We start from the raw sequence: 27784 nt of genomic DNA on the forward strand, positions 1-27784 counted from the left end.
GCTCAGTCACTGTATGCCCCAACACCCTCCCTATTCCCCGGCCCTCAGCTCAGTCCCAGAGGCACCTTTGACCAACCCGGCTCCTACTGATCTTGTCAAAACACTGAGAGAGATGGGAGAAGACAGCAAACCATAGACCTCCTCCCCACCAGGACACCACACCCCTCTCCCACCTGAGATGAGAGAAGTACAAATCAAGGCCATATTCCCTATTAGCCAAAGGTGGGCTTCATAAGACCTGAGTCATCTTAGTAGAAGATGAGATTCTGCAAAGTCCTTGCCCAGCACAACCCTGCTAGCCTCCTGAGTACCTCCTGGCACTGGGGCTGAGCAACATAAGGTGCTCCCTGCTCCCATCTGTCCTCCTATCATCTCAAGCTTCAGTCTTACCACTATCTGGCCAATGGGCCCCAGAAAGGCTGTGCTCGCTTGCCCAGAACTTTTCAGCTATAAAAGGGTATAGCTGGAACTAGGGCCGAATCCTAGCCAGTGGTATGTGGAATGCAGGCCTCAGGAACCCAAATGCAGCTCTACTGATAACTTACTGGGCAGTTCAAGGCAAAGCTGGCTCCACCTGGGATGCCTGGGTCTTGCCTGAAAGCCGGCAATTGCAAGGGAAAGCACAAAGAGCCTATGTGTATTGCTGTAGGGCTGATGATGGAGGCCTAGTCCAATGACAAAGGCATTCTGACAGCCCTACACAGGTGTGCCCTGGCTCCCAGACTCCAGCGTGGTCTCCTTCTTCCAGATGTCCCTCCACACCCTGAACAAAATTCCCAGCTCAGGCCCTGAACCTCATTTCCACTGGATCATCAGAGCTTCTAGAGTGTGACTAAGCCCCACAACACTCAAAGTTTCTGGGACACAGCTGCTGGCTGGGCCCCAGCAAGCCGGCATCGCCTTATAGGGCATGCTCTATGGCTGGTCTACAAAACTCAAGACGAGTAAGACGCAGACCGTGATTCTGGAGAGCAGGCTGGGGGCAGGAGCTCAAGTCCCCAGAGCGTCTGGGTCCAGAAAGGCTGTCCCTGCCTGCTGCTCGTACACAGCATCCGGGGGATCTGTGGGGAAGGAAGGTTCCCAAGGGAGTCTCGAGTCAGAGGCTGGACAAAATGGGGAAAGAAAGGCAACACAGCCAAGCTGTAGCTCCAGGTCTGCAACCCTTTTGGTTAAAGCAGCTAGCTTGTGCCTGGGGTTCCGGGGGACCACCTAGACAACCATAAATGGCATGCTAGGTTTGGAGAGAGTGGGGCTTATGAAGCCAGGGCCAGTGTCCACATCTCTACACCCCATCATTGCTGGAACCCCGAGAGAGAGAGCACCTGATTGGCCTTTGGTCATTAACGTACCCCAGAGCAAAAGCCATTCCAATCTCAAAGGGTGAGACCACACAGCATCCACCCAGATATAGGAGGAAGGGGGCTGCTAAAGAGGAGTGAAGGAGCCAGAAGCCAGGACCACTATGGAGAAATCACCCCTGGCCATCCCTTCCCTGAGCCAAGCAGACCAGTGTATGCACAGCTGGCAGGAATGTCCAGTTCCTTCCTTGTGGGGACATATCATACAAAGAGACCACTGTATCATGACTCAGGCCCCCTTTATATCTGCATTTTCCACAGGTCAGTAAAGACAACTGTATCAGCACTTGTTCACAGTAAAGGCGCCCGATGTAGGCAGCCCTGGGCTCCAGAGGGCCACACACTGTTTCTGATACACTCTATGCTCACTTTACCTACATCATCTCAATACTCAGAAACCGGTGGGGCAGAGTCAATCAATATTCCCATTCTACGGATGAGGAGACGGAGACTCGGGGAGGTAAAGTTGTCTGGCTTTTAAGTGAGAGCTCCAGTGAGCTTCATCTTCACGAGGATCACCAACTAAAATCCATCACCCATTCCCCACCTCCCTGTCCTTTCTCAGTAACAGAACCCCGGGGTCATTCAAGGTGACAATGTGCTCAATGAAAACATCACACTCTCTGCCTGCTGACACCAGCAGATGTGGCTCAGTTCTGACCCAGGCATGGTCAGGAGCAGAATTACAAGGGACTTCTAGGAAGGCCACCAAGGGAGAGCAGACTCGCTTGTGCCATGTGGGGGTCTGTTCCCACACTGCTTCCACTGCTCTCAGAGAGAACAAATGTAGCCGCCGCCCTGACAACAGGGAGCCACGAGGCCAGCAGAGAGGATGGAATGTGACAGACAGCGGAGTGGCCCTCTGGAGCCCTATGCTGCCCACATCCGGCGTCTTTAATGTGCGAGACAAACATACCATGCTTTCTTTGGACCACTGGCATTTCAAGTCCCCCGCTGACAGATAAGTTCAAATCCCACCAGTCCCCTAGGAAATCTTCAGGGGTATGGGATGTTGGAGAACTGAAACTGGCCAGAACAGAGCAGGAGAGTGAGGCTGGACTAGGAAGAGCCTTGTCCCTAAGTGCAACAGCCTTGCACAAGGGACCCACAGTGGCTCAGGCCACTGTCTCCTGCTTCTCACGCCTGACTAAAGCTTCCTCTCTGCGACACTGCCGCGGTGTGTCAGGGTCCTGGAGACTCCTTTTTTTTTGTTTGTTTGGGGTGTTGTGTTTCATTCTGCTTTTCTGTTCTTCCTGTGCAGTCCAGGCTGGCCTGGAATTTGCAATCCTCCTGCTTCCACCACCTGACTCCTGGGATTACAGGCACGTGCCAGTACACCCACCTGGTTCCTCGGGTTTTGCTCTCCCTCCTGGGGACTTTCACCTTGGTAACTAATCTCATTTTCCCACACGCACTGGCTGCCAGGAGGCTCAGAACTGCGCTGATGTGCTCCCACAGTAGAGGTCAGCTGTCCCTGCCTGCCTAGCACCACTGTAGTTACCAGGGTTTCCTGGGGAGATGTGGGTGAACAGTAAAATAGGCAGAATGCTGGAAACCCAGTCATTCTGGATCACAAAAGCTCGCGCACCCTCTCCTGAGAACAGTTAAATGCCAATTCACCTCACAAGTTAGAACGTCACAGAAATAAAGAAAATGGGGACTAGGGAGTTCAGTGGTTAGGAGCACTGGCTACTCTTGCAGGGGACCTGGGTTCAATTCCCAGCATCCACACAGTGGTTCACAACTCCAGGTCCAGGGGACTCTACCCCCTCTTCTGGCCTCCATGGGTACTGCATACACATGGTGCACATACACACACACACACACACACACACACACACACACTTAAAAAAAAATTAAAGAAATAAAATGACTCCCAGTTCATGAATGCAGTTGTCTCTCTATGCCCGGAAAGTTCTGCATCCAAGATTCAACCAACCTCAAATCAAAAACATTTGAAAGAAATAATTACAAGCATGCTTACCACATACAGAATGTATGTGTTCTTATTTCTTATTTCCTACAATGTTTATACTGTATTGGGTATGATAAGTAGTGAGAGATGGCCAACATGTATTGGCTATATGCAAACACTATGTGCTCTTTATAAGGGACTTGAGCATCCATGGATTCTGGCACCTACAGGCATTTCTGGAATCAGTCTCCCAAGAGGTGAACCTTTTAAAAATGATGCTGGATGATACATCAACACACAACTAGGAAAACAACAGCCAGCTTCCCCACAACTCCAGACTACACACCCACGAAGTATAGACCACAAATCTCCCATGGCACACAGACACATGACCACCATCTCCAGAACTCAAAGGCACTTTCCCCATGGTCAATATGGTAAATCTGAATGTCTCAATTTTAAAATCACTGAAAGGCACAAAAGAGGCATTACAGAACCAGAGAGAGAAGAAAAAAAAAAGTTAGTAAAAGTACAGGCAAAGGAGAAGGGAATGATAGCTACACAGAGGAAAAGAGACAACAGGGAATGTCTCTAGTTCACACATCTCTGTAACATTAAATTATTTTCTGACGCCGGGCGTGGTGGCACACGCCTTTAATCCCAGCACTTGGGAGGCAGAGGTAGGCAGATTTCTGAGTTCGAGGCCAGCCTGGTCTACAGAGTGAGTTCCAGGACAGCAAGAGCTACACAGAGAAACCCTGTCTCGAAAAAAAAAAATTATTTTCTGCTGACTTCCAAAGATTTCCTTGCAAGATGCTTCTATATGCTAGAATGTACAGTAGGCAGCCAAAGCTCCCAGAAGAACAAGATGCAACCTGTGTCCCTAGAGAACATAGGGGCAGGGAAAGCCCCCAGCTGATGACACCCTGAGATGAGATCTTGGATGCTAGGAGGCGGGGGCTCAGTGTAGGTCCCTGGAAAGGGAGAGCATGCAAAGGCCTTGAGGAGCTTTAGAGACTGTGAGACTAGTTTTGAGGGAACAATTCATATCCACCAGGTGGAAGAGAAGAGGGATGTGGTTGGCTATAGGAACAAAATGTCTGGGGACAGGGCATGTCTCAAGGACACTCAGGGACACTGGGGCTCTGCTCAGTGTGCTTTAAGGGCACACTTGGTTGAGGTTGGAACTGGAGCAAAAATCAACTACAAGGGTTCCACTGATCCCTTTCAGGAATGGGTCCATCAGTCTACACACACCCTGTCACAGTGGCCAACAGTGTCAACATGGGGTTTGCAAGAGAAAGAGCACCTAAGTGGTCATGCAGTGGAAGGGACCAGTGCAGGAAAGGGACCACAATACCTCTGGGAAAAGGGACCACAGGAAAGCAGTGGCTTTCAAAATACAAAGCCAGCAGTGGAATATAAAGATCAGGAGACAGCTGGAGGACACTGTACTAAGTCAGCCAGCCCACACTAGTGTGGAAAAGGCTGAACTAGCAAATACAAGGCCAAGTGCAGAGGTACACACCTGTAATGTCCACTTAGGAACAAGGCTAACCCCAGTCACTTAAGACCCCACTTTATACACACATGCATGAGTGTGCGTTCTGGCTCTCTCTGGCTCTGAGTCCCCACCTGCCCAAGTAAATGTAGTATAATAAATTAATTAACTAAGGAACCAGTGAGATGGCTGCTCAGTGGTTAGCGGTGCTTACACTCTAACCCAACGATCCCACAATGATGTAAGAGTGAATCAAGCCCTGAGGGCTGGGCTGTGATCTCTCCAACCACTCCCTGGCACACTCACAGTGCATTCACACACATATATACACAAACACACATAATGCACTGAAAGTAAACATTTTAAAAGATAATGAAGCAAAGTTCATTCAGGCTGTGCTTCACAGAAAGTCTGAGACCAGCCTAGACTACAGAATATAATTCTGTATCGATATATATTTATAATTATCACTACTATTGTCTTAAGAAGAGAAGGACCATGCCAGACGTGGTGGCGCACGCCTTTAATCCTAGCACTTGGGAGGCAGAGGCAGGCGGATTTCTGAGTTCGAGGCCAGCCTGGTCTACAGAGTGAGTTCCAGGACAGCCAGGGCTACACAGAGAAACCCTGTCTCAAAAAAAGAAAAGAAAAGAAAAGAAAAGAAAAGAAAAGAAAAGAAAAGAAAAGAAAAGAAAAGAAAAGAAAAGAAGAGGAGAACCGTAAAGACAATGCACTAGGTCTGAATGCCAGCCTCATGGCCTTCTTGCTGTGGGATTCTGTGTGTTCACCTGTAAAATGGGGGTGATGATGAAGGCATTATCTACTAAAGAGAAGGATTTACGAGTCCCTTGTCCAACCACTGTAGGAGGATCTGAGTAGTTAAGTGCTGGGGAAAGATCTTAAATACAGTGAGGCTATTTGCACACTTGCTGTGGCCACTCCTCTCCGTATTAGGAGTGCCCCTAAAGAGCTATCAAGCAAGCGAGTGTTCAGGACCTGGCGGCTCCACCAAGTCTCTGACTACCACCCCAGAGGCCAGCACTGGTCATCACCCTAGAAATCAGATACAGCCCCACCTCTTCCCGAACTGACTGCCCGGGGGTGAAGAACAATTCCCAGTCCCTATGGGTCAGAAACATTTACAGGTGACAGGAAGAGTGAGACCAAGGATAATACCCAGCAGGAGCGAGGTGTCCCTGAAATGGGGTTGGCCATATGTGAAGACACAAGCTTCCGGGAGGAAACGTGAGACTCTCTCAGACCATGCTCTGACCATAATAGAAAGCTTTAAAAGTAATCATGAGCAAGCCTTCTAGAACCTTACCTGCCTTCAACGGCTTCTCCTCCACCTTCCTCCCCTCCCCGTCTTCCCCACCAAGCAACTTCATGCAACTACTTGTCTTTTCTGTTTCCTCATTTATAACACAAATGATAATCTTAGAAACATAACCGGACTGTATATAAGGACAAAAATAAATGTGTGTGCCTATTTACACCAGAGCACAAAACAAGTGCTCACTCATGGTCATCACTCAGAGGGCAATTGTGCGAGGGTGGTGACTACAGGAAATCCAGAGAGTGGTTGTTTAATGCTGCCTTTGCCTCCCTGCGTTCTCTAACGTCCTACTTCTAGTACAGAACCAGGCATGAGGAACATTGTGGGCATAGTGGCTTGAGACACAGCCTGTAGGCACTGTGCATGAGAGTGCAAGATTGCAAACAAGCCACAGCCGCAGGCAGACCTTAGCGCCTGGGTGCCTCCAACTCAGGAAGGTCACTTCTAGACACCCATCCAAAGTGAACACTGAGATATGTTCCTAACCTACAAAGACCTAGGCTCAGACATCCATGGCAACACTGTTAGCCACTGTAAGCCAATAAGCAACCGTGAGCTGAGCCAGACACTCACTCATACAGATGGATAACGGGCAACGGAGACAGCTAGTGTAATAGTCTGTCTATTCCCCCACACAAATGCAGGTCCCAAGTTGAGCACCCAGACCTAACAGCACGCTTTCATGAGTTGTCTCGGGGTTTACATCCCAAGATTCCAGCAATGAGCACACGCTACTCAGAAGTGCAAAAAGAATACAGAGCTACTATTAACCAATCAGAGCTGGCATGACCCGAGGGAAGCAATGGCTTCAACATCTATCCACTCATCCCATAAGCACAGCACAGAGGCTGGACCGGTGGAAGGACAGTTCTAGTTGTGGGAGGCAGGGGTCTGTGGAAGAAGTAGGGCGGGGTCACTGGCAAGAGGATACCTGAGCAGCTCTGAAGGCAAACGGCAGAGGGGCTGGGAAGGGAGATACTGCCTTCCTACCCTGTAGAAAGCCAAGGTGCTTTGTGTTCTCTGGAGGCAAGCAGAAGGCTATGCATGTCTCTTGCCTGTGACTGTGATAGCTGTCACATCAACACACCATTCCCTCAGCTGCAGGGCTGCCCCTACACTCCCCAAAATGTGCCCTTATCCAACATGACCACTCCACCATGGCCTCATGTTCTCAGCTCCAAGTGTCTCCGGCTGCAGCACGCACCCAGATCACTGACAGATTCCGATTGAGCTAGCGCACTCAAAGCCACCTACAGAACCAGCAATGGTGGAGCCGTCTCAGGCGCCATCCTTTGAGCAGCGGCTTTGCTCCAGAACTAGATGCTACCTTCCAAACATCGGGGTTTTTTTGCTTTGCTTTGCTTTGTTTTTTCACTTTTCCTCTTCCAAATCCTTTTCCATTCCTCCTGTTTTTCTTTGTCTTGCTTCTCTTTCCTTTAGTCTCACGTGAACTTGCTTGCCACACTCTGTCAAAGGACATCAGGACGCTTTGACAGCAGACCTTGTGGAGGCTCAGTCCCAGCTCAGCTCAATGCAAACTAGGAAGGCCTGGGGTTCGAGGTGCCCGAGAGTGAAGACACACACGAGCAAGCATGGGGACCCTGCTTCCCCGGTCACCTTCTCCCGTCTAGATGACGGAGCAGAACTTCTTGTTCCAAGGATTTGCTCCCTGTTGGCTCAGCTGTCAGAGGCTGGGGAGGAGAAAGGTTCACAGAGCTGAAGCCTGCTGGCCACTTGGGACGGCACCCATACGCATCCGTGCAAGGAAGCCGAGAACCGGGGTAAGATAAAGCTGGCTGTAATGAATGGATAACTCAGGAGCAGGACATTTACAGGATGTTCAGATCCTGGGTCCATCCTGAGTGTTACACACACACACACACACACACACACACACACACACCACACATACAGACATACATGCACGTGCACACACCAACCAGAGCAGAAACTGCCTGACAAACACCTCGGTACTCGGCAGCCATCTTTAGAATGTTCTCACACTGTCTTCCAAGATGGGATTTTTGTTTTGTTTTACTTTGTTTTGGAGACAGGGTCTCACTATGTAACCCTGGCTGGCCTTAAGCACACAGGGGTCCACCCACCCCTTGCTCTACAGTGCTGGTACTAAAGGTCTTCCAAAATGAGATGTTTTTAGTGGCTACAAGAAACCTGATATGAACAGACACTAATTTACATAACTTTCCCATCACGTGTGTCATTATTATTTTTTTTTAAAAATTAGAAAAATAGGGATGAATATAAATTTGTCTATTTAACATCCAATTAAGTGGCCGAGAGTGAAAATAATTTTCCGCATTTAGAAAAAAAATAAATAACCTATACCTTAGTTGGGAAAAAACCATGCACCTTGAATTTAAAAACAAACAAACAAACAAACAAAGAATCTGCAAGCTAAAACCCTTAATAAGCAGAAATCCTAAAGTTCTCTCCAGTGAAGTCATATAGCTCCTCCCAAGCCACTGTGTCCCTTCACAGGCCACGCTGTCCACAGCAAAAGATGAAGAGCAGTGACTCAGAGTCCTTCAGCATTTATCAGAGTAACAAGTGTCACCCCCTTTTAAAGATGAAGAAAATGAAATCCCACAGCCAGAAAACTCAGGTTAGGACTCCTCAGAGAAGTGAGCTTTTGGTGTCACTGATCCCTGATGACCACATAGAGGAGCCAACCAGACCATGGCGGTCACCTGCACCGGCCAGTTTTGTGTGTCAACTTGACACAACTGGAGTTACAAAAGAGACAGGAGCCTCCCTTGAGGAAATGCCTTCATGAGATCCAGCTGTAAGGCCATTTTCCCAATAAGTGATCAAGGGGGGAGAGCCCATTGTGGGTGGTGCCATCCCTGGGCTGGTAGTCTTGAGTTCTATAAGAAAGCAAGCTGAGCAAGCCAGGGGAAGCAAGCCAGTAAGCAGCATCCCTCCATGGCCTCTGCATCAGGCCCTGCTTCCTGACCTGCTTGAGTTTCCAGTCCTGACTTCCTTTGGTGATGAATAGCAACATGGAAGTATAAGCTGAAGAAAGCCTTTTCTCCCCAGCTTGCTGCTTGGTCATGATGTGTGTGTGCAGGAATAGAAACTCTGACTAAGACATCATCATCCTTGGATGTACTAGTCTGCTTAGGGTCAACTATGGTCATGTGGTCCCCCAAAAGCCACTGCTTACAATGGGGTAACATTTTCCACAGGCCCTTCCCACTCCAAGGAATGGAATCCTACAGAAAAGTCCATGATGCTTATTAGCACCAGAGAACCAGGAAGAGCTAAGAGCTGAAAGAATGACGGCCCCTCTATCTGGGGCCAGCTGCTGGGGACACTAGAGAGAATGGAGCAGCAGGGGGACCTGACTGGGCTGGTCACTCTATACCTTTAATAAACCTATTAACTACAAGAACTAGGCAACAGTACTATACTAGTTCCCACACCTGGAACTAGGCAGAAAACGTTCTACAAGTAACGTTTGCAAAACTGAATAACTTGGCACTGTGATGTCTACGGAGAAGTGTACTATGCAACCAGGCAACTGTCCCAGCTCTAAATTAGCCAGTGCCGGAGGACACTGAACTCAGTACCCCTCTCTGTCATCAGCATCTCCTTCCCCCTGGCAGTTCTTCCTCCAGTCCATGGGACCCTGGAACCTAGAAGGAAACAAGGAACTGACCCTTCAACTCCTTCTCCCAAATCCACCCAGGTACCACATCTGCCACCTGACCTACCTCCCTTCATTGCCATGGTAACTATAGCTATATCTCCCTTAGCCCTGCTATAACTCCAACTTCCTGTTAGAGATCTGGCTTTTTGCCTTCCAAGCCAGCTTTTTCCTGACAGCTTCTCTGTGCCCTCCAAGAGGGTCTTCTTCCCTGCCAATCACAGCACACCTCTTTCCCATCAGATACCCTTCCGTGCCCAGACTCTGCCCCCACCAAAGTTCACCCAGCCCCTCAGTAGTAGGGCTCTCCCATTCTCTCCAGCTTAATTTCAGGACCCATAGTTCAACCTACCTAGACCACGAATCATCAACAGACACCTTTCCCAGCCTCCAGGTCTGGATGCAGGATACTCTTCTATGACCCATCATGCCAACCCAATACTTTCCCATAACTTCTTCATCAAGAGGTATCACCTTCTCTTCAGGGCCTCCCAATGCAGCCGCCGCCGCCGCCGCCGCCGCCGCCGCCGCCGCCTCCTCCTCCTCCTCCTCCTCCTCCTCTATTCCCTCAAAGACCCTAATCCACCAAAGAAAGCCTGCACCACCCACAGGGCTTGCCCATCAGCTCCAAGCAGTCAACACCATGGTTATGCACCACCCTGAACTGCAAAGGCACAGCACCAAGTTCCACTCCACTCCTGAGCATGTAGCCTGTTCTTGGAGGTACACAACCTGCTAAATAACAACTTCTGCTTCTCAGTTTTGCCTTTCCTTGGAGCTTTTAGGTCTGCCAGCTCTTGGCGCAGGCTGGTTGCTCTCCTTGAAGACCTCAGTTGGATCCCTGGCACCTACATGGTGGCTCACAACAATCTGCAACTACAGTGCCAAGATATCCAACACATTTTTCTGACCTCCACATGTACTGCATGCAATGCATGTGGTGCACAGACATACATACAGGCAAAACACCCATACACATTTAAAAAAAAATTTTTTTTTACAGTGCAGCATCTCAGTACAGCTCAGGAGAGACCAGCACAGAGGGCCCGCTCCCTCTTGAATCTGGAGAAGTTACTTGCCAGCCTGAAAAACAGTGGCTGTCCCAAGACTAAGACTTCATGATGTCTGAATTTGCCAAGAATTTGGACAGAGGAATCTGTAATTGGCTACTGTACTTTTCACACTTGTGGCTTACTCATTTAAAATAAAAGCCCAGGCTAACAGTCCTTGCCTTCTCCCCGCAGGGGCGGGTGGTGGTGGAAGCCAGGCTTATGCTGTGCAGCAGGGGCTTTGCCAGCGTGCCAGCTGCAGGCAGGCCGAGGAGCAGCCCAGTCTTTTCAGATCTTGCTCCACTGAGTTCAGGGATACGGGAGGAAGGGGTAATGAAACCTTGATAGGAAAGCTTGCCTCCTGAATTCATCCACAGACCAGACCACAGTAACACGGGGCTTTCGATGAGTCCTCGGGGAAGCCCAAGACCCAACCTCAAATCCAAAAACTCTCTGCCGGAGCTGTTTCCAAGAAGGATTTGATCCTCCACGGAGGTAGCCACTGCTCTGTGTTAGCCCTTGCTCAGAGTAGCAACTGCCTGGTTATGTTTGAGGCTTGTGGACTTGGTGGGTAATTAAGTCCTAATGGGTCTTTGGCTTGGACCATGACTCTCAGGCAGGTCCTACTGGGTACATACAGCTTACCCCACCTGGGTAAGTTTCCTGTCTGACCAGATGGAATAAAGACACCAATGTCTTAGACCCTCTGGGCCCCTGATCACCCACTGGAGACTGGCCGCACAGGTGTCCAGGCTGCCATATAGAGAGTGCCACCTGTTCAAACTATGCCTTGTACCTTACCTCAACCCTTGGGGTCCGCCCAGTGCCTCAGCAATAAGCTCAAAGCCGGGATCCTGCCTCTCCACACCAGGCTCGCGGGCAGCCCCTTCCTCCTGAGTTAAACTGAGCAGGGAGTGATACAGCTTAGAGTAAATCATGTCATGAGAGGCCAGGGAAGCCAAGGGGACCTCACGGATCCCCTGTGGGAAGACCTGCAGAGCCTCGTGAAGGCCCGCTGCTGTCCCCCTTTAAGGAAGTACCTGGTTCTGAGATGTAAACAGCCTTCAAACCAAACCCCAAGATTAATGTTTAAAACGGTTTCCAATGGCCAGTTTTTAAGCTGACATCTGAAATGTCCCGTAGTTTAAACACTTGCGGAGGATGTCATATCCAACATGAAGTAAATTATTAACATTAGAAAATAAAACTGTTATTATTCCTCTTTTAAATGGTTCCAATGTGGTCTAAATACCCTGGCAATCTGCGATCCACCGTCATCCATTTTCTGATTATATAATCAGCCCTTCTTAGACAGCTGGAAATCAAACACTGCTCCTTCTTCCTCACTCTCCCCTTGGAGATGCTTAAACTGTCAGGGTATTTTACACCGGAAAGTCTCTTACTAATTATTCTACAACACCGCTGAGCTAAGGAAATGTATGTACAGAACTGTTCCTCCCTCAAAGGCTTTCTAATGTGGTCATAAAGCTCTTACATACGGCAGAAGTTTCTTCTGAACTACATCATTATTGGTTACAAATACATAATTGATCAACATGACCAACATATACTCAAAACTGCACAAGTAGCATGCATAAAAAGAAAACTTTATTAGAGAGGCAACTTTGAATAGGCGCATGGGACTTTTTAAAAAGTCATTTCCTGCATCTGCAGATGAGTCCTACCTACTCACAGAATAAGACAGTTTTAATTCTGTTTCAGCTTTCAGTTCTCATAGAAACAAGTGTTAAAAAAAATCAAGGGGGGGGGGATTAATGTCAAATTCACCACCCACGTGCTAGCCAGCTGATAACTACATCCAGTCCTCCTCCGGTTTCATGACCAGCACCATGAAACTACCTCGAGTCATTGTCTCCCAGGGTTACCATGACCAGCTGCCTTCCATGATGATGAGGGCTGTGTCCTGTGGTCCCACACCGAGGTACAGCTCTGCAGATCATCAACCTCTGTGTGCCAGGCCCAGTGCCAGTCATGTTACCTGGCCTGACTCGGTCCTCACAAGCCTGGGACAGGCCTGTTGACGATCTCACTGTGCAGACTGGCAGGCTCCTGGTAGGGCCCAGGCCACCTTGCTCTTCATCTGCACACACACTTCCCTGGTGGGAATGGCTGGGGCAGACGAAGGGATCTGCCAGCTCTCACTGCTAGGCATCATGTGCTCACACCAGCTCGGCTTTAGAATATTAACAGCCACTTCCTGGTATACCACAGTCCCCATAAATGCCCACTGATGCCGCCACTGTTGCTAACAGGTAACAGGAAGAGAAATGACTTCCGTGACCTGGATAAACGGGCAAGATCTGCCCCGGGTTATTCATGCTTAGGTCCTGAACCCAGGTCCTACATCTACTTAGACAACAGCAAAAGGCCAGCAATGCTAGGTGGAGAGTATCTTGTAAGTGGATCATCTGTTAACACAGAAAGGAGACCACACTGCTGTAAACAAGCCAACCCAAACTCAGCCTTAATCCCACCACCCCCCAGCTGACCTCTCCACAAGGCCACGGCATCTTGAGCCTCAGTTTCCAGATCTCTACAAGAAAGATACCTCTTCCCATACAATCAGGATCTGACAGGAGAAGTGGATGCTGGCGTGGCTCAGGCACCCTAACTCTCTAACTCATTCAAGTCTAACCCAGTGGCCGGCACCCTGCCTATTTCCAGCATCCAGGAGCCCACATCCTGGGATGTAGTGAACGAAAGCCGAACAGACTTTGAAAATCCAGCCAAGTGATTTGCCTTCCAGTTTTTGCAGAGTCTCCCCCCAGTGTCCTCCAATCTGAAACTCTCGAGACTCTCCTGGATGCCAGGAGGAGGTGTGGGGACAGGCATTGCTGCTGACTTTATTTTTAGATGCCCGAGTAAGCACTCAATTTGGCTTCACTCTGTGCCCAGACACCACTTCCTCCCTCAAGCCGTCATCCAAATGAACAACAGACACATCTTGAGAGATTTCAGAACCCTTTTGTCTAGCACACTCTACACATTGGCTCCAAGGCTCCTGTCCATGCCCAGCCAGGGTACCGGGAAGACCTGGGGCCGGCCAGGTACGTGCACGCCTGCATTGGGAAACCCTTTCCTACAGCTGTGGAGTAGAGCCCTCCTGAAGTGGAACAAGGAAGAGCTCTGAGGGTATATGCCCCAGCAGGCTTTCTGGAAACTTCCTCCAGATGTCTGCCTTCAACCTTGATCTGGTCCCCATCCCAGGAAGCCCTCTGCAGATGCATGAAGACACAGACTTCAGAGAAAATCCAAAGGTGGACATCTTGGTACACAGTCAGGTTCGTTCTGTGCAGGGACAGTGACACAGGAAACAGGCACAGCTGTGGTGCACACGTCATAACCTGCCCCTCACTATGGGTCTATTAATCTAAGTTCACATCTACCACTGTACCGTCCATGGAAAGACATAGCCACGGGGGCCAGTGTCTCTTACCAGAATATCCACAGGTAATCCCGGGCCCAAGCTCTCTCAGACAGACCAAATGTGCCAACCACCCTGAGATGCCACTGCTGGAGCCTGGATATCCATTTCAGGGCTGTCTCTCCATTCTCTCTTCTCCCTCCTTCATTCTATCCACACTTGCTTTTCCCTCGCCCTCCTTCCCTTCTTCCACCTACCACTCCCCCCTCTATTCATCCACCCTTCCTTCTTTTCCAGCCAATGAGCTCAAGGCTGAGCACAGATGACAGGGTGACAGCACGGACACCTAGACACTGTCCCTTCATCCTTCCTAACACAGCTTGTGTTAGAAGTATCTTGACCCCCAGGACCCCTGGCCCTTCCTATTCCTCACCCACTGTAACACTCCAAACAGGAACAGCCACCAGCAAGTCTGTGCCCAGCAGGGGGCAGGAGTTATGTCAGATCTCCAGGGGAGGGAGAGTATCACAATCCAGGTGCCCATAAAAAGCAGTCGGACACCCAAACTCTCCCAAAGACAGATTAAGTGCACACTTAGGTCAGCACATGGCAATGTGAAGAAGTGGTCTCACTCACCTGCACAACTTCTATCCCCCGCTTCCTGCAGAGAAAACAAAAAGAAAGAGAGTTACTTCAGCAGCAGGCAAGAAACACCCTCTGTAGACGACCCACTACAGTCCGCTGAAAGCAGGGCCTGGAATGAACAGTGGCATGAGGGAGGGTGGCGGCTCAAGAGGCTCAGGGCAGGCCTCTCCCGCCAGCAGTTTCAGAAGAACCCCCTTTCAAGGACAAGGTGTATGGGCCCTGTGCCCCCAGTTCCCACTCACAACCTAGAAGAGGTGGCCAATTTGCAGGGCAACTTGGGTGGCGCCCTGTGGAACTGACAGCAACTATCACCCCCAGCCCCTGAGCCAGAAGCCTTCGGCAGTAAGAGCTCTGGCCTGGACAGCCCCAAGACTCCCTGTCTGTCCCAACTATTACAGGTGGATCCCCAAGACTCTCATCTCGACCTGAATGCTCTGTCCTGGTTTCTGGTTCCGCCTCAGCCAGTCATGCTGGCCAGCCACTTTCCAATTTGTGCAAATCCAATGACCTCTAGCTGACCATATCCCCTGCCTCTGCCTCCTGAGTGCTGGCATTAAAGGCGTGTGCCACCATACCTGCCACAGTTTCTCTGTGTAACCAATATAGCTTTTGTGGTTTCTGTTATGGTTGTTTATTTGGATAGGGCTTCTCTGCGTAGCCCCAACTGTCCTAGAACTAAATCTGTAGAACAGGCTGGCCTCAAACTCAGAACTCAAGAGATCCATCTGCCTCTGCCTCCTGAGTGCTGGGATTAAAGGCCTGCCTCCCACTACCACCCAGCCATTATTATGAACTTTTAATATATAAAGAAGTGGGTTTCACTGTGACATTTCTATGCACATACATCCTTACGCTTTGCTGTTATTCCTTCTTCGAGCCCACTCCTGTCTGGTGACCTTCCTCCCTTTTCCTCTTCCTGTTCGGCTGCCCTCACTACCTCGCCTTCCCCCCCACCCCCCATAGTCCTCAAGTATACCCCTAAAGGATTCGGAGTCAACACACTGTGTTTACTGTTGCACCATTCACAGCAGGAAGGCTACGGGACCAATAACCTACGGCTCTGTCAACAGATGAATGCATAGAGAAATGGATACAGTGGAATCCTATCCTGCTGTGAAGAGAAAAGAGACCATGGCATTTGCAGGGGAGTGAACAGAATTAAAGTTCACTGTGCTAAATGAAATAAGCCAGACTCAGAAAGACAAATACGTTTTTCTCTCACGGTGGGATTAGCCTGGGCTTTGTGTTCTCCATCTTTCTTCCCACTGTGTATCCATCACCCTGGTCTCGCTCACGCCCATCTAAGCACATGGGCTCTGTGTACAGCTTCCTGGAGCATGCCACACCAAGGCTCCCTGCTCCTTTCATGCATCGACCTGCCGAGAGTTTCTTACTGAAAGCGGGAGTTAGGACCATTTCCGTGGGCTCCAGCATGCAGGGCTGTCTCAGTCCTCTCTAGGGTGTGTGCACAGCATCCAACCTTCCCCCACCCACTCACACAATATACCCATGATCCTGTGCCTCCATTCTTCCAGTCCTGGAGTATAGACTACTGCCACTCAGGGAGAAATAGCAAAGCCAAGACCCACAGAGCCTCAAATGGCCCATATGAATATTTTGCTGAGAAAGGGCAGATGCTTAGAAAGAAGAGGCTGAGAGCTGGGCGTGGTGGCGCGCGCCTTTCATCCCAGCACTCAGGAGGCAGAGGCAGGCGGATTTCTGAGTTCGAGGCCAGCCTGGTCTACAAAGTGAGTTCCAGGACAGCCAGGGCTATATAGAGAAACCCTGACTCAAAACAAAAAAAAGAAAAAGAAAGAAAGAAAGAAAGAAAGAAAGAAAGAAAGAAAGAAAGAAAGAAAGAAAGAAAGAAAGAAAGAAAGAAAGAAGAGGCTGGGTCCAAGCAAGGTCAGGGGCCTGCAGTTTACTCGCTCACCTGGGTGCCCTGAGATGGCAGAACTGAGTAAAATGAAAAAATGTGCCCAGGCCTACTTCTGGTGCCTACCAGCCAACAGCTGCTCGTAAAGGGCTGCTGTCCAGTAGAGCTATAAATATGGAAAAGCAGCTTAGCTCCCGGGCCTGGCACAGCAGTCAGAGGGCACAATAAATGCCAGCCTGCATCCCTGAAGCCCCATGAAGCAGGCAGGATCCCCCTCAGCTGAGGTCATCCTCAGCACGTCTTACATGTTTGCCAGCTGCCGGGCAAAGGCTTCCTGAGGACCAACAGGGGAACTGACAGAGGAGACAGTTGGGCTGAGGGCCACTAGAACCAGCTGGGTCAACTGGAGGATGCAAGGGCTAGCGTGCCCTTTAACCCTGTGTCCCAAAAGGACCTGGCCCCAAAGAACCCAATGGGGGAATGCTATGGTTGTCACCACTGGGGATTCTCAGGTCATTTCATCTCCCTGCACTTCCTGAAGGAACAGCAGGCAATACCCACCTGCTCCCATGACTGCACACGGCACAGGCCAGATACACACCAGCAAGGCCTCAGGCCACCTGGGCCTACAGCAAGGGGACAGAGTCATGAGGAGCCTCTGCACACTGAGAACCTGGATCGCCTGCCCCCAGATCATCCCAGCCCAACTGGAGAGAGAAGAAAACTGAAGCTGGCCCCATAGGGGAGGGGACCTGGCCCAGGCAGGTCACACAGCCTTTAGCTGCTCAAAGGTGCACTCTTAAACATCAACATATAGATGGGAAAAGCAGGCGACATAAAGGCATACATCGCCCACACCTGGAGGGGCCAGTTTCCCTCTGGGGGAAATGTGCTGATATCCAGATGATGTCAGCATGTGGCTCTCTCCTGCTAAGCCACCTGTAGTTGCTTCCAATCACCCCAATCCTTAAACAGCAATAGGGAGGTCTCTAACTTTGAAAACAGATGTGATGCATCCAATAAAGCAATTGAGGAAGCCTGATGGTTATCTCACAAAAGGCTGAGCTCCCCGGGGGGGCCCAGGCAACTTATCCAGCTCAGACCTCTGGGAAGAGGGAGGACAACGGACATTTTGAGAGTCCCCTCTCCTTACACAGGCATTTGCAACCTGCAGCCCTACAAGGAGAAGGTCCTGGTCACTACTGTATTACTCAAAGGAGAAGCAAGATGATGTTCAGAAGGGAAGGGAGTGTTTCCCAGACTGACTGGCGTGACATAGTTGGGCATGACCCCCAGTAGGCAAGAAAAGTCTTCAGCCTCTGGGCAAAGTTCTTGAGCCTCTGACACCTTCATATACGAGGGAAGAGGTGGGTAGGCGGGAGGGGGCTCCATAGCAACCACATCTCCTTCCACCTCACAGGAAAAAAAAAAAAAAAAAATCAACCTCTTGGGCGCACTTCAGTTCTTCATCAGGGACCCCCCCCCCCAAGAGCAGACTCCTGAAATTCTGCCCTAATCAGAAAATTCAGAAGGGAAGTCACAAGCCTAAAACAAGGGACAAGAGGGGAACATTGAAGACGGGAGAGAGGACAGGAATCAGGGAGCTGGCTGTCAAGTGACTACCGTCCCACCTCATCACCCAGACACACAACCATTTGAAAGCTTCGGGCTCTGGGATGGCAGCTGCCTGGAATGCTTAAGCACAGAGCGAGGTACTTGCCGGAAGCGCCACAGACAGGCCGCATGCCACCCGTACAGCATGCAGCAGTGAACAGAATCTGGCAGGAAGCTTTGTATTTCCACGAGGAAGAACGCCAAGGCCACAAGAGAGTTTCGAGGTGCAGAACCCCATGTACCGTACACAACTCCACTGAGAACAATGTCCAGAAGGAGAAGGGAGACTTGTGTGCACAGAATGAATCCAAAAGCACCACTAGATGACCTCAGCAAGGCCTTGGGGCAAGGGCAAGGGCAGCTGAGAGGAGGAGCTGGCAGACTTCTCCATTGTGTCCTTGACAGAGTGAATGAAACATCAGGCAGTCTCCAGTCCTTCCCGGAGTCACGCTGAAGTGACCCCAAGGCAGGGCCACACTACGGTCACAGCAGAACTGAGGTTCTAGGCCAGGGTCAGCATCGGGGTCCTTGGGGGCAAGGCAGAGGGCCCAGGCTACCGTATGTACTGGAGCTATGTGTTTCCTGTTTTCTATGTTTTATAATATGGGCAAATCCATTACTTTCTTTTTTTTTTTTTTTTTTTTTTGGTTTTTTGAGACAGGGTTTCTCTGTATAGCCCTGGCTGTCCTGGAACTCACTTTGTAGACCAGGCTGGCCTCGAACTCAGAAATCCACCTGCCTCTGCCTCCCGAGTGCTGGGATTAAAGGCGTGCGCCACCACGCCCGGCTTCAAATCCATTACTTTCAACAATACCACAAAAGTAACAATAAAAGTTAAAGCTTAATAATTTAAATGTTATTAAAAGCCTGTGCCTAGGGGACTTTTCTTGGTAAAATCTGTTAAGTTTGGAACAGAGGTATACTCAAACTCATAATCTTGTCTTCCAGCTCGACCCCTCCCCAGAACTCCAGGGAGAGAGTACACCCTTGGGGAGCTAAACGCTTGCAGAAAGAGGAAAGATGGCCCCTCCTTTGGAGAGGAACAGCTCCAGGTTCAAGATGGTGGCCATCCACACCAGCAGACCTCTTAAGTGCCACTAAGGCCCCTCCCTCAGTCAGCTGTGGGCACAGTCCTTGCCTTGGGTAATGACACATGAACAGAAACAGCACGTACTTCAGGAAGCAGCATTCGGCTGTGACCACTGGATCCTCTCACCAGTCCTCCTGACCTGGGCCAGTCTGCAAAGAAGGTAGTTACCAGGTGGACCCTCACCCAGCATTTGGAAGGCTGAGGCAGGAGGACTGTGAGTTTGAGACCAGCCTAAGCTGGGGAGAGGCTGTTCCCCCAAACTCCATCCACAAGAACAGGGGATGCTGCCAACTGGGAGTGATGCCTCAGGCATCCAGAAGACAGACTCCATAATGTGCAGGACAGAACTATCTGGTCTAAAGTGACCACAGTGCACAGTTAAGGCCTTGACATTGCAGAGGGAACATAGCACTGGAAAGTAGACAGAGCCACAGTGGACTCTGTAAGAGCCTGAGCAAGGCCTTCGGTGTTTCTTGAGCATCTGTCCCTTCAGCCTGACCTAGCCTGCCCTGACTGACAACTACCATCCAGGAAGCAGGGGTATGCCCTATCTCTACACCCCCAAACTTTAAACTCCTGGCTGGTAGCAGATGAAAAAGCAGCCTACAAAGTACTGAACAGCCAGTAACACCAGACCCTTCCCTCACCCCCACTCCCACAGTTCCCTTCTCTAAGTCACCTAAGCCTTGCCCACATCTGGCCTTTCCCAGCTGGCTCCTCTGTGTGCTGTCTTCACTTAGCAAACTGCAGCTCACCCGTCATGCCACACCCACCAAGGACCCTTCCCTCAGTGGCTCATCAGCTGCACCACCAGCCAGCACCGCCAAATGGGGCCCATGAGGCTGCAGGCAGTGAGGCCCCGGACCCAGAGGCTGGTCTTGGTTTTTGCCTTCCCTGCCCACAGCCACGCCCATCAGGTGCCACATTGCCCTAGTGCCCCCTTTTCCAGACTTCCAGTGCCAGGCTCAGCCTAGAGCCGCCTGCCTGTCTGTTCCCTCCCTGGAATCCCCGTTCCCTTGCCCACTGCTCTGTGATTTGGATTTCCCTCCTGTTTAACAGTGCCAGGAACTGAAATGGCCTGATATAAAGACAACATATGAACAGAATTTTAAAGCCAGTACAAACATATGAATTGTTTGGACAGCAGCAGAAAAGAACCAGATAAATTGGAAGCTGCCATGTGTCTTTTTTTTAAATGGGATGGGGGTTCATTCCCTTAATTGAAAGTCAGCCACCTGAAGACCCTGCGCATACCGTGTGCCCCACCCAAGGGAGGCAATCAGACCCACTTGTGGGTCTCAGCACAGATGAAGCAACCTGACTCATCAAACCCTAGGACCTAAACAAGCCGGTGGGGCCAGGAAGTGGCTCTTCCGGTGACCCTACACAGGCAGAGCAGATGACTCACTCACCCAACTTCCAGGAGTGGCGAGTATCTGGGGTGCACTGCCCAAGCCGCCCACTCTTTGGTCTTCAGAATGAAATCACAATGGGGCTGGGGTGAGCCACACAGCCTTCCAGGATAGGTTCCAGCCAGCCAGAAGGGTCTCACGTCTATCCTTCAAAGCTCTGACACACCTGAACTCTGTAGAGCAATCTCACCTTGAAATCTTTTGGGCCCTCAACTGGAGGGAAACCAAGGATGAGGAGACCTAATAGAAGGCTCATCTCAACCTAGCTACCAGTCGACCTTACTGAGACCCACAGTGTAGCCTGTTTCCTGGATGCAGTACTCTGAGCCCCGGGAACGCAAGAACAATCTTGACCTGGAGAGTAAGGTAAGCTTTGAGCAGGGAGGTTCTGGGACTCTGAGAGGAAGAAGTCTGCTGTCCATGGTTCACGACTTTCCAACACCCACTGTTTACCGAGGCAGCCCTGCACGGAGGCAGCAAGCTTGCAGGGTACTGACACTCAGAAAGGCTACACACCTGTAACTGAGCTGTCTCCTGAGCGGCCAACCCACCCCTCCAACTATAAACTCCTTCCTGGTCCCAGGAGCGCCTAGGGATTCTGAAGCCACACACCTTACAGGGGCTCTTGGACAGAGATTCCCTCACCTGACTGTCACCGTCAGATGTTGGGGTTCTCTGCGGAACCTTGGCACAGGGGAGCCCCTAAGCCACAGGTCCGATGTAAACAGTCCCATGAAAGGTGGAGGGGTATAAACCATGAGCCGGCGTGTGTGCCGTGGGGTTCCAAGCTCAGCCAACATCCTCACCACCCTCACCAGCAGGAGACGCCTGAGGGTTCACGACAGAGCAAGAGCCAGAGTTGGCCCTGCCTGCCTCAGGATTGTCTACACACTGCCCAAACCTTGGTCCCAAGGCACAGGCAGTGACTTTACCCTTTATCCACTGGTCTGCCATAAGGTAGAGAGCCAAGAAGCCTGGCTCTGATATCCACGTGGCCATAGAGAGTTCTGACCTTGACCCAAAACCACTCTCTGAGGTTGCAGTCTCACCCCAGACCCGGATGGAGACGGTCACTGTGAATGAGTACTGTATTTGTAGCCTACGGCTTCCGTAACAAATGAAACACATTGGATCCACAGCGGATAACTAAGAGCAACACAGAACCTTCCATGGCGTGGGGTTGGCCTGTTCTTCCTTCTCAGTGGGAAGGGTGGGAGGACTGCACCCTGGCCTGGCCTCTCCAGTTCTGGAAACTGTCACACTCTTTGGCCCCCAGCCACATCGCTGACTAGCCTCATCTCCTCTCTTTGGCACTCCCTCCTCCTCTTATCAGGACCTTTGGGACCGCCCTGGGTCCACCCAGCTAATCCAGGGCAATTTCCCTGTCTCGGGATCACCTCAGTTGTGGCACTGTGCCCTCTGACCACGCAAGGCAGCTGGGTCACAGAGTCTGAACACGAGGACCTGGCCATCTCTGGTAGGCTCCTTGTTCTGTCAGCTACAGCACCAAGGATTCAGCAGTGTTGCCAGCCTGTGACACGGGACACTTCCTCAAAGTGCCCAGGGTAAAGAAGGGGCAAAGGAAAAACCTGCCCCGAATTCAAGGGGAACCTAGATGGCCAAAGGAAGAGCTCACATGGTGCCATTGACCCCCAGAGTCAGTGAGCATAAGCAGACATTCCCACTGGGGTCCTTGATGAGAACAGAGAGCCTGGGAAGCAGAGGGGATTGGTCCTGGACCTTAGAGACCTAAGATAAGAACCCAGGCCTCATACCTTGGCTTGGAACTAGGGAAAGGGGTAATAATCTTGACCCCAAGTTCATACTGAGGTCAAGGAAAGCCATGCCCAACCCCAGGGCTCCCTGCTCTGAAGCAGGTCCCATCCCGGACTCTGCCAACACTGTGTAGTAACAGACTCTCCAAGCATGGAGCCAGTTGGAACCTAAAACTGGGCCAGCACCCAGGCATACCAGGGCCCTGCCAGGGCCAGTCAAGCTCACCATTTATAGGCCTGGGGGTGTAGTGACCTGGCCCCAGTCCCTGTCCCAAATGCACTGAGCCCCTTGTCTCAGCAGGCAGCAACTTGATCTGAGACCCGAGACCCTCCAGTTTCCAGAGACTCTGAAGGTCTGGATATGACCCAAGCAGATGCTAGGCCAACACCTGCAGAAGCTGGGCGGGCTCCTACCCACTCAGCCTACTCCCCGAAGCCAGAGGAGGGAGGGGCCGAGGAGGTGGTGAGGCTGGAGGGGCCTGTGAGTGCCAGGCACTGTTCACGCACTGAACTTCTCCTCCCCAAGCTTACCTCCAGTATCCCCCCTGGCACCCTGCTGCATGGCACAGACCTCGAACTCAGGTCCCCAAAGCTGGGAGCAAGCAGAGAGCAAAGCCACAGTCTAAATTCAGGACTGTCTGTCAGCGAGGGTCTCCTCAGTCCACAGCAATGTAATGTGGCCAGTATGGGGCTGTTCACTTGGCAGAGGCTCACGTGCGCTGGGTAAGGCCTCTGGGATATTTGGGAAAGAGTTCTAGACAGAGCTGCCTCAACCTTCCCTTTCCCCAAGCCTGATAAAATCCTCTCTTGGAGCCTTGACCCTCGAGGGTAAAGTCTTCCACAACCGAGGAACAGCCCCGACTAAAAGTCAAGGGCACAGAAGACACTCCTTAAGGCGTGACTGGACGCAAACATCCAGGTGTACTGTAGCCTGGACATGGACTGCAGCATCCAAGGTTCAGGCTTTGGATAAACCCAGGTCCCCTTGGTCGTCCCTCAGCACAGGGCTGGCTTCTCAAGAAGAAACCTTCTAAGAAACAAAGGGGATGAGAAAAATAGGTGCCAATCACAAAAGGGATGGTTAGCTCCCAGAACAAAAGACTGTGAGAGGAGAGTGCCCACACTGAGAGAAGGCTGTGCATGTCAACAGTCAAGAGGAGAGACAGACGCTCATGGCAAAGATGACAGAAGTCTTGAGGATACCACCCAACCTCCAAAGGAGCCTGAACCTGCTAACGAGAGAGAAATCAGCTGTGGACCAGGGCTATGGAACAGGTGGGGAAGCCTCTGAGAAAGACAAGCCTGAGGCCTCGGAGGACCCCCACTGCCCAGAGTCAAGCTCCAAGGGCTAGAGCCTTCCTTCCCAGTGTTCATGCCCTGCCAGGCTCTGCAGCTGGGAGTCATGGCAACAGGCCCCAAACATCTGCAATAATCCCTCAGAGCCCCACACGGGGGTCACAACAGCCAACGGACCGATGCCAAGAACCAGGGCCCTGTACAGAAGAAATGACAAAAACAGGCATATCTTTCTCCAACTGGAAGAGAAGAAAGGAGTGGGAGAAATAAATGCCTGCCAGGCATCAGGGGCACAGACCTGTGTGCCGTGGGCCAGCAGGCAGGTCTGCAGACAGTGTCCCTGGTGCCCTGTGTGTCCACCCTCCAGCCGTGCCCTTCTACTTCAGGAGCATGACTCACTTCACCACCCTACCCCGTCAGGCCTTCCTGTAGCTTCTCTTACCACCAGCCAGTGAGGCCCCTAAAAGATGTCACCTCCCTACCCGCGGCGCATACCGGATCTGCTGTGCACTGCTCATAGGCTGGTACATATACCACACACACACACTGATCACCTGCCTGTATTTCACCAAATACCAGACACACCCCCTTTCTATAATCTACCACTAAATCCTTTCTCAGGAAGCACCCATCAAAGGAGACAGAAGCCAGGATACCATGGAGCCCAGGGACCTGCCAGAATCAGCCAGAGGCCTGCTCCAGGTGACCCTCTTCCTCCTGGACCATGTGTAGGTCAGCTGTGTCATGCAACCCACTCAGGAAGGCAGTGAGCGTGCAAGAATGACCCCAGCTATCAGAGTGTAGCTCAGGGGGCCGTGAGGCCAGTTCACAGCAGGTCAGTTAGTTTCCATTTCTCAGACTAAAGTCCTCCGCATGACTGGCCTCCCCTTTACTCCCCATACTAAGGGATGGTTTGACTCATTGTACACTTCCTATGTGCTTCTGAAGACCGGTATGGGACCAGGCGGTTTCACTAATGGAACAGGAAAGGCTCATGATCTCAAGGAGGGTGAAAAGCAAGCCCTGGAATGGGTACAGGCTGAAGCCATGAGAGTCTGAAGGTGGAGGAGAGGTCAAGCCTGCCAGGTACTAGAAGCAGCAGACACATACAAAGGACCAAAGCTAGGAAAGAGCTGGAGGTAGCAGAATCTGAACCTGAGAGAAGATCCCCGGTGGCTGGGCCACAGAAGGGAAGGACAGAGTAGCAATCTGAGGCCTTAGAGGCCAGTCCTTTTATGGCTAGACTGCCTGAATCCAGGAATTCATCTTCTGGTTTACGCTCATCTGATCTGGGCTTGCTGTCACTCACCGCCACTCAGCATCCAAACTGAAAAGTCACCTGCCATCAAGCGCTCCACCAACCTGCCCCCTGATGAAGACATGCACCCACCTGGAGCCACGCCAGAGCCTGGCCCCATCCTCCTGCTTCCAGTCTCTCATTCCTGGCTCCACAAAAAGGACTCCCTGTGGTGCCCCGGCTGCCCTGAGCTGGAAGGCAAGGCGGAGGAGGAGAGCAGGTGCCTCTCCTCGGAGGGGATCCCAAGAGCACCGGTTGGCTGATTGCACATAATTAGGAAGAGAAAAAAAAAGCTCTTGAAAATTAGCTTCCCAAATGCAGATATAATTGCAAGTGTCCTTGCAGAGTGATTACAGCGCCGACCCAATGAATGTTTCACCAGCAGCCCAACCAAGCCCCTCCCCGCAGCAGAAAGAATGGAGCCAAGGAAGATGCCAGGGCCAGGTGGCACCCAGACCAGTGCTCCCAATGGCCCAGGGAAAGAACCAGCAGAGGAGCAGCACACACCCAGCTCAGGGTCTCCTGAAGGCTCCTGGCAATCTCCCTTCTTCTCACAAGCTTAAGTGCTACCACCACCAGCAGCCAGACCATAAGGCCAGCCTCGCTGCCTCCCACAGTCAGGTGGTGTGCTCTAAGCCTCAGTCTCCCTATCTGCAAATGGGTACGCCAGTGGAAGCTATAGCTCAGGACGTTGACGGAAGCTGAATACCAGCCCCTCCTACTCAGCAACCTGTCCTCAAATACAGAAGATGGAGTATAGGAAGGCTAACCAGCCACTGGGTCAGCCAAGCCACGTGGCTGCAACCTAGATCAGCCTGTGCTGTCATCACACTGGGTCTTCGTTGGGTTCTGAATGACAGGAAAATGTCTCTCCGGGCTTCTCGGCCCACAGCGATTAGGCAAAGTCAAAACACCAGTGCACGCAGACCTCAGTGTCGGCCCCACCCTCCCAGCCAGGGCACTGGGGCCTCTTCAGAAGTCTGGGTTGTTAGACTGCAGGTCTAGGCCTGTAGACATAAGGTGCAGGGACACTGTGTAACTCTTGAGAATGTCTAGTATGAAGGGGGCCATGCCCAGCCCCTACCCTGAGTACCAGAGTACTCCTAGTAACTTTGGTCCTCCTCAGCAGCCACCAGCAGCAGCAGCCTGTGCCACAGCAGCGGCTGGCATCCCCACCCTCGATGTCTCATCTGTCCTCCAGTGGCCACAGGCTTTCCAGGCCTGCCACGGTTCTCCTTAGGACAAAGCCGCGGATCCACAATGGTCATAACCGTGGTAAATGAGATACTGTGCAAACAGGCTCACTCCAACACTTGCTCCATAAGCCAAGCTCCAGGCCGATGTTTTCCTAGTTCTAGGACCCTCCCACTGGCCCACATTCCCAGCACGGCCTGTGGTGGGGTCTGGATCACTCAACTCCTCTGAGAAGCCTTATTTTCCTGGACTATATGGAGGGAGGGCTAACTCTACCTGAGGGCAGTCCCTGTGGGAGAGGAGCAAGTTAGGCTCTGGGATGGCCCAGCAAGTCTGGAAGGAGGAAAGAAAACCAGCTATAAACTTACACCCCTATCACCCCCTGCCTGGAAACCAACAAGGGCTAAGGGAGTCTGGAGTAGCCCAAGGCCAACCTGTGAATGCCACAGCTAGCCCAGAGAGGCTGTCCAGGGGACATATCCCAAGATGGACTTATCCAGGGATATTTCAACTGTCCTCACTCCCACTGACCCCAGCAGGGCACTCCCCCCCATGCTCTTTGTCAGACGTTGTGTGAGATCCACACCTGCCACTCGAGAAGACATTTCAATGGCACACTAGTATCTTGAGATCAGGGCAGTAAATCGGGGGCTTGATGCCTGTCATCTCCACAGATACGACTGTGTACATTAAGTGGTAGAATAAGAATGTTCCCCCACCCTTGTATACGTGAATGCTTGTCAGCAGGGAATGGAACTTTTGAAAGGATGGAAGGATTAGGACACACATGTGGCCTTGTGAGAAGAAGAGAGTTGTCACTGAGGAAACAAGTCTGCCTGCATGTCTGCCATTCTCCCTACCAAGAGGATAATGGAGTAAAGTCTGAAACTGTTAAGCCAGTCTGCCCTTAAATTTTAAGAGTTGCCTTGGTTGTGGTGTCTCTTCACAACAACAGAACTGTGACTAAGACAGAAGTTGGTACCAGGAGTAGGGTGTCATACATGCACACATGAATACACACTGTAGATTATTTTAAAATTTCATACATTGTAGTTTGGTCATGTTCACGCCCCTCCCCCAACTTCTCCCAGATCTGCCACATTCCAAACCCACCTGACTTTCAGCACTCACCTAACCTATATGCTCTTGGGTGTGTGGCCATCTACTAAAGTATCTTTGACTTGCTAAGTACCACACCCTTCAAGAAAATTAACAACAATATTTCTCAAACTGTTCAACAAAATAGAGAGGGAAGGAACGCTATGAAGCTCAGTTATGAAGCCACAATGACTCTAATACCAAAGCCTGGAAGACACAGCAGCAGAAGTAGAATACTATATGATACTTATCTACCAAGTAGAATACTATATGATA

The 27784-nt window shown here is 51.1% G+C and overlaps 1 protein-coding gene across 1 annotated transcript in view; it reads right to left on the reverse strand.

Moving 5' to 3' along the window:
- The window catches only part of Itpk1 (inositol-tetrakisphosphate 1-kinase), a 136358-nt gene that overhangs the window by 91132 nt on the left and 17442 nt on the right, over nucleotides 1-27784 (reverse strand). The window contains 1 exon segment of the mRNA XM_021202089.2: nucleotides 14848-14872. Within this exon segment, the coding sequence (XP_021057748.1) occupies nucleotides 14848-14872 (25 nt within the window).

Source organism: Mus pahari, chromosome 7 (genome assembly GCF_900095145.1).
Source record: "Mus pahari chromosome 7, PAHARI_EIJ_v1.1, whole genome shotgun sequence".
Classification (NCBI taxonomy): Eukaryota; Metazoa; Chordata; class Mammalia; order Rodentia; family Muridae; genus Mus; species Mus pahari.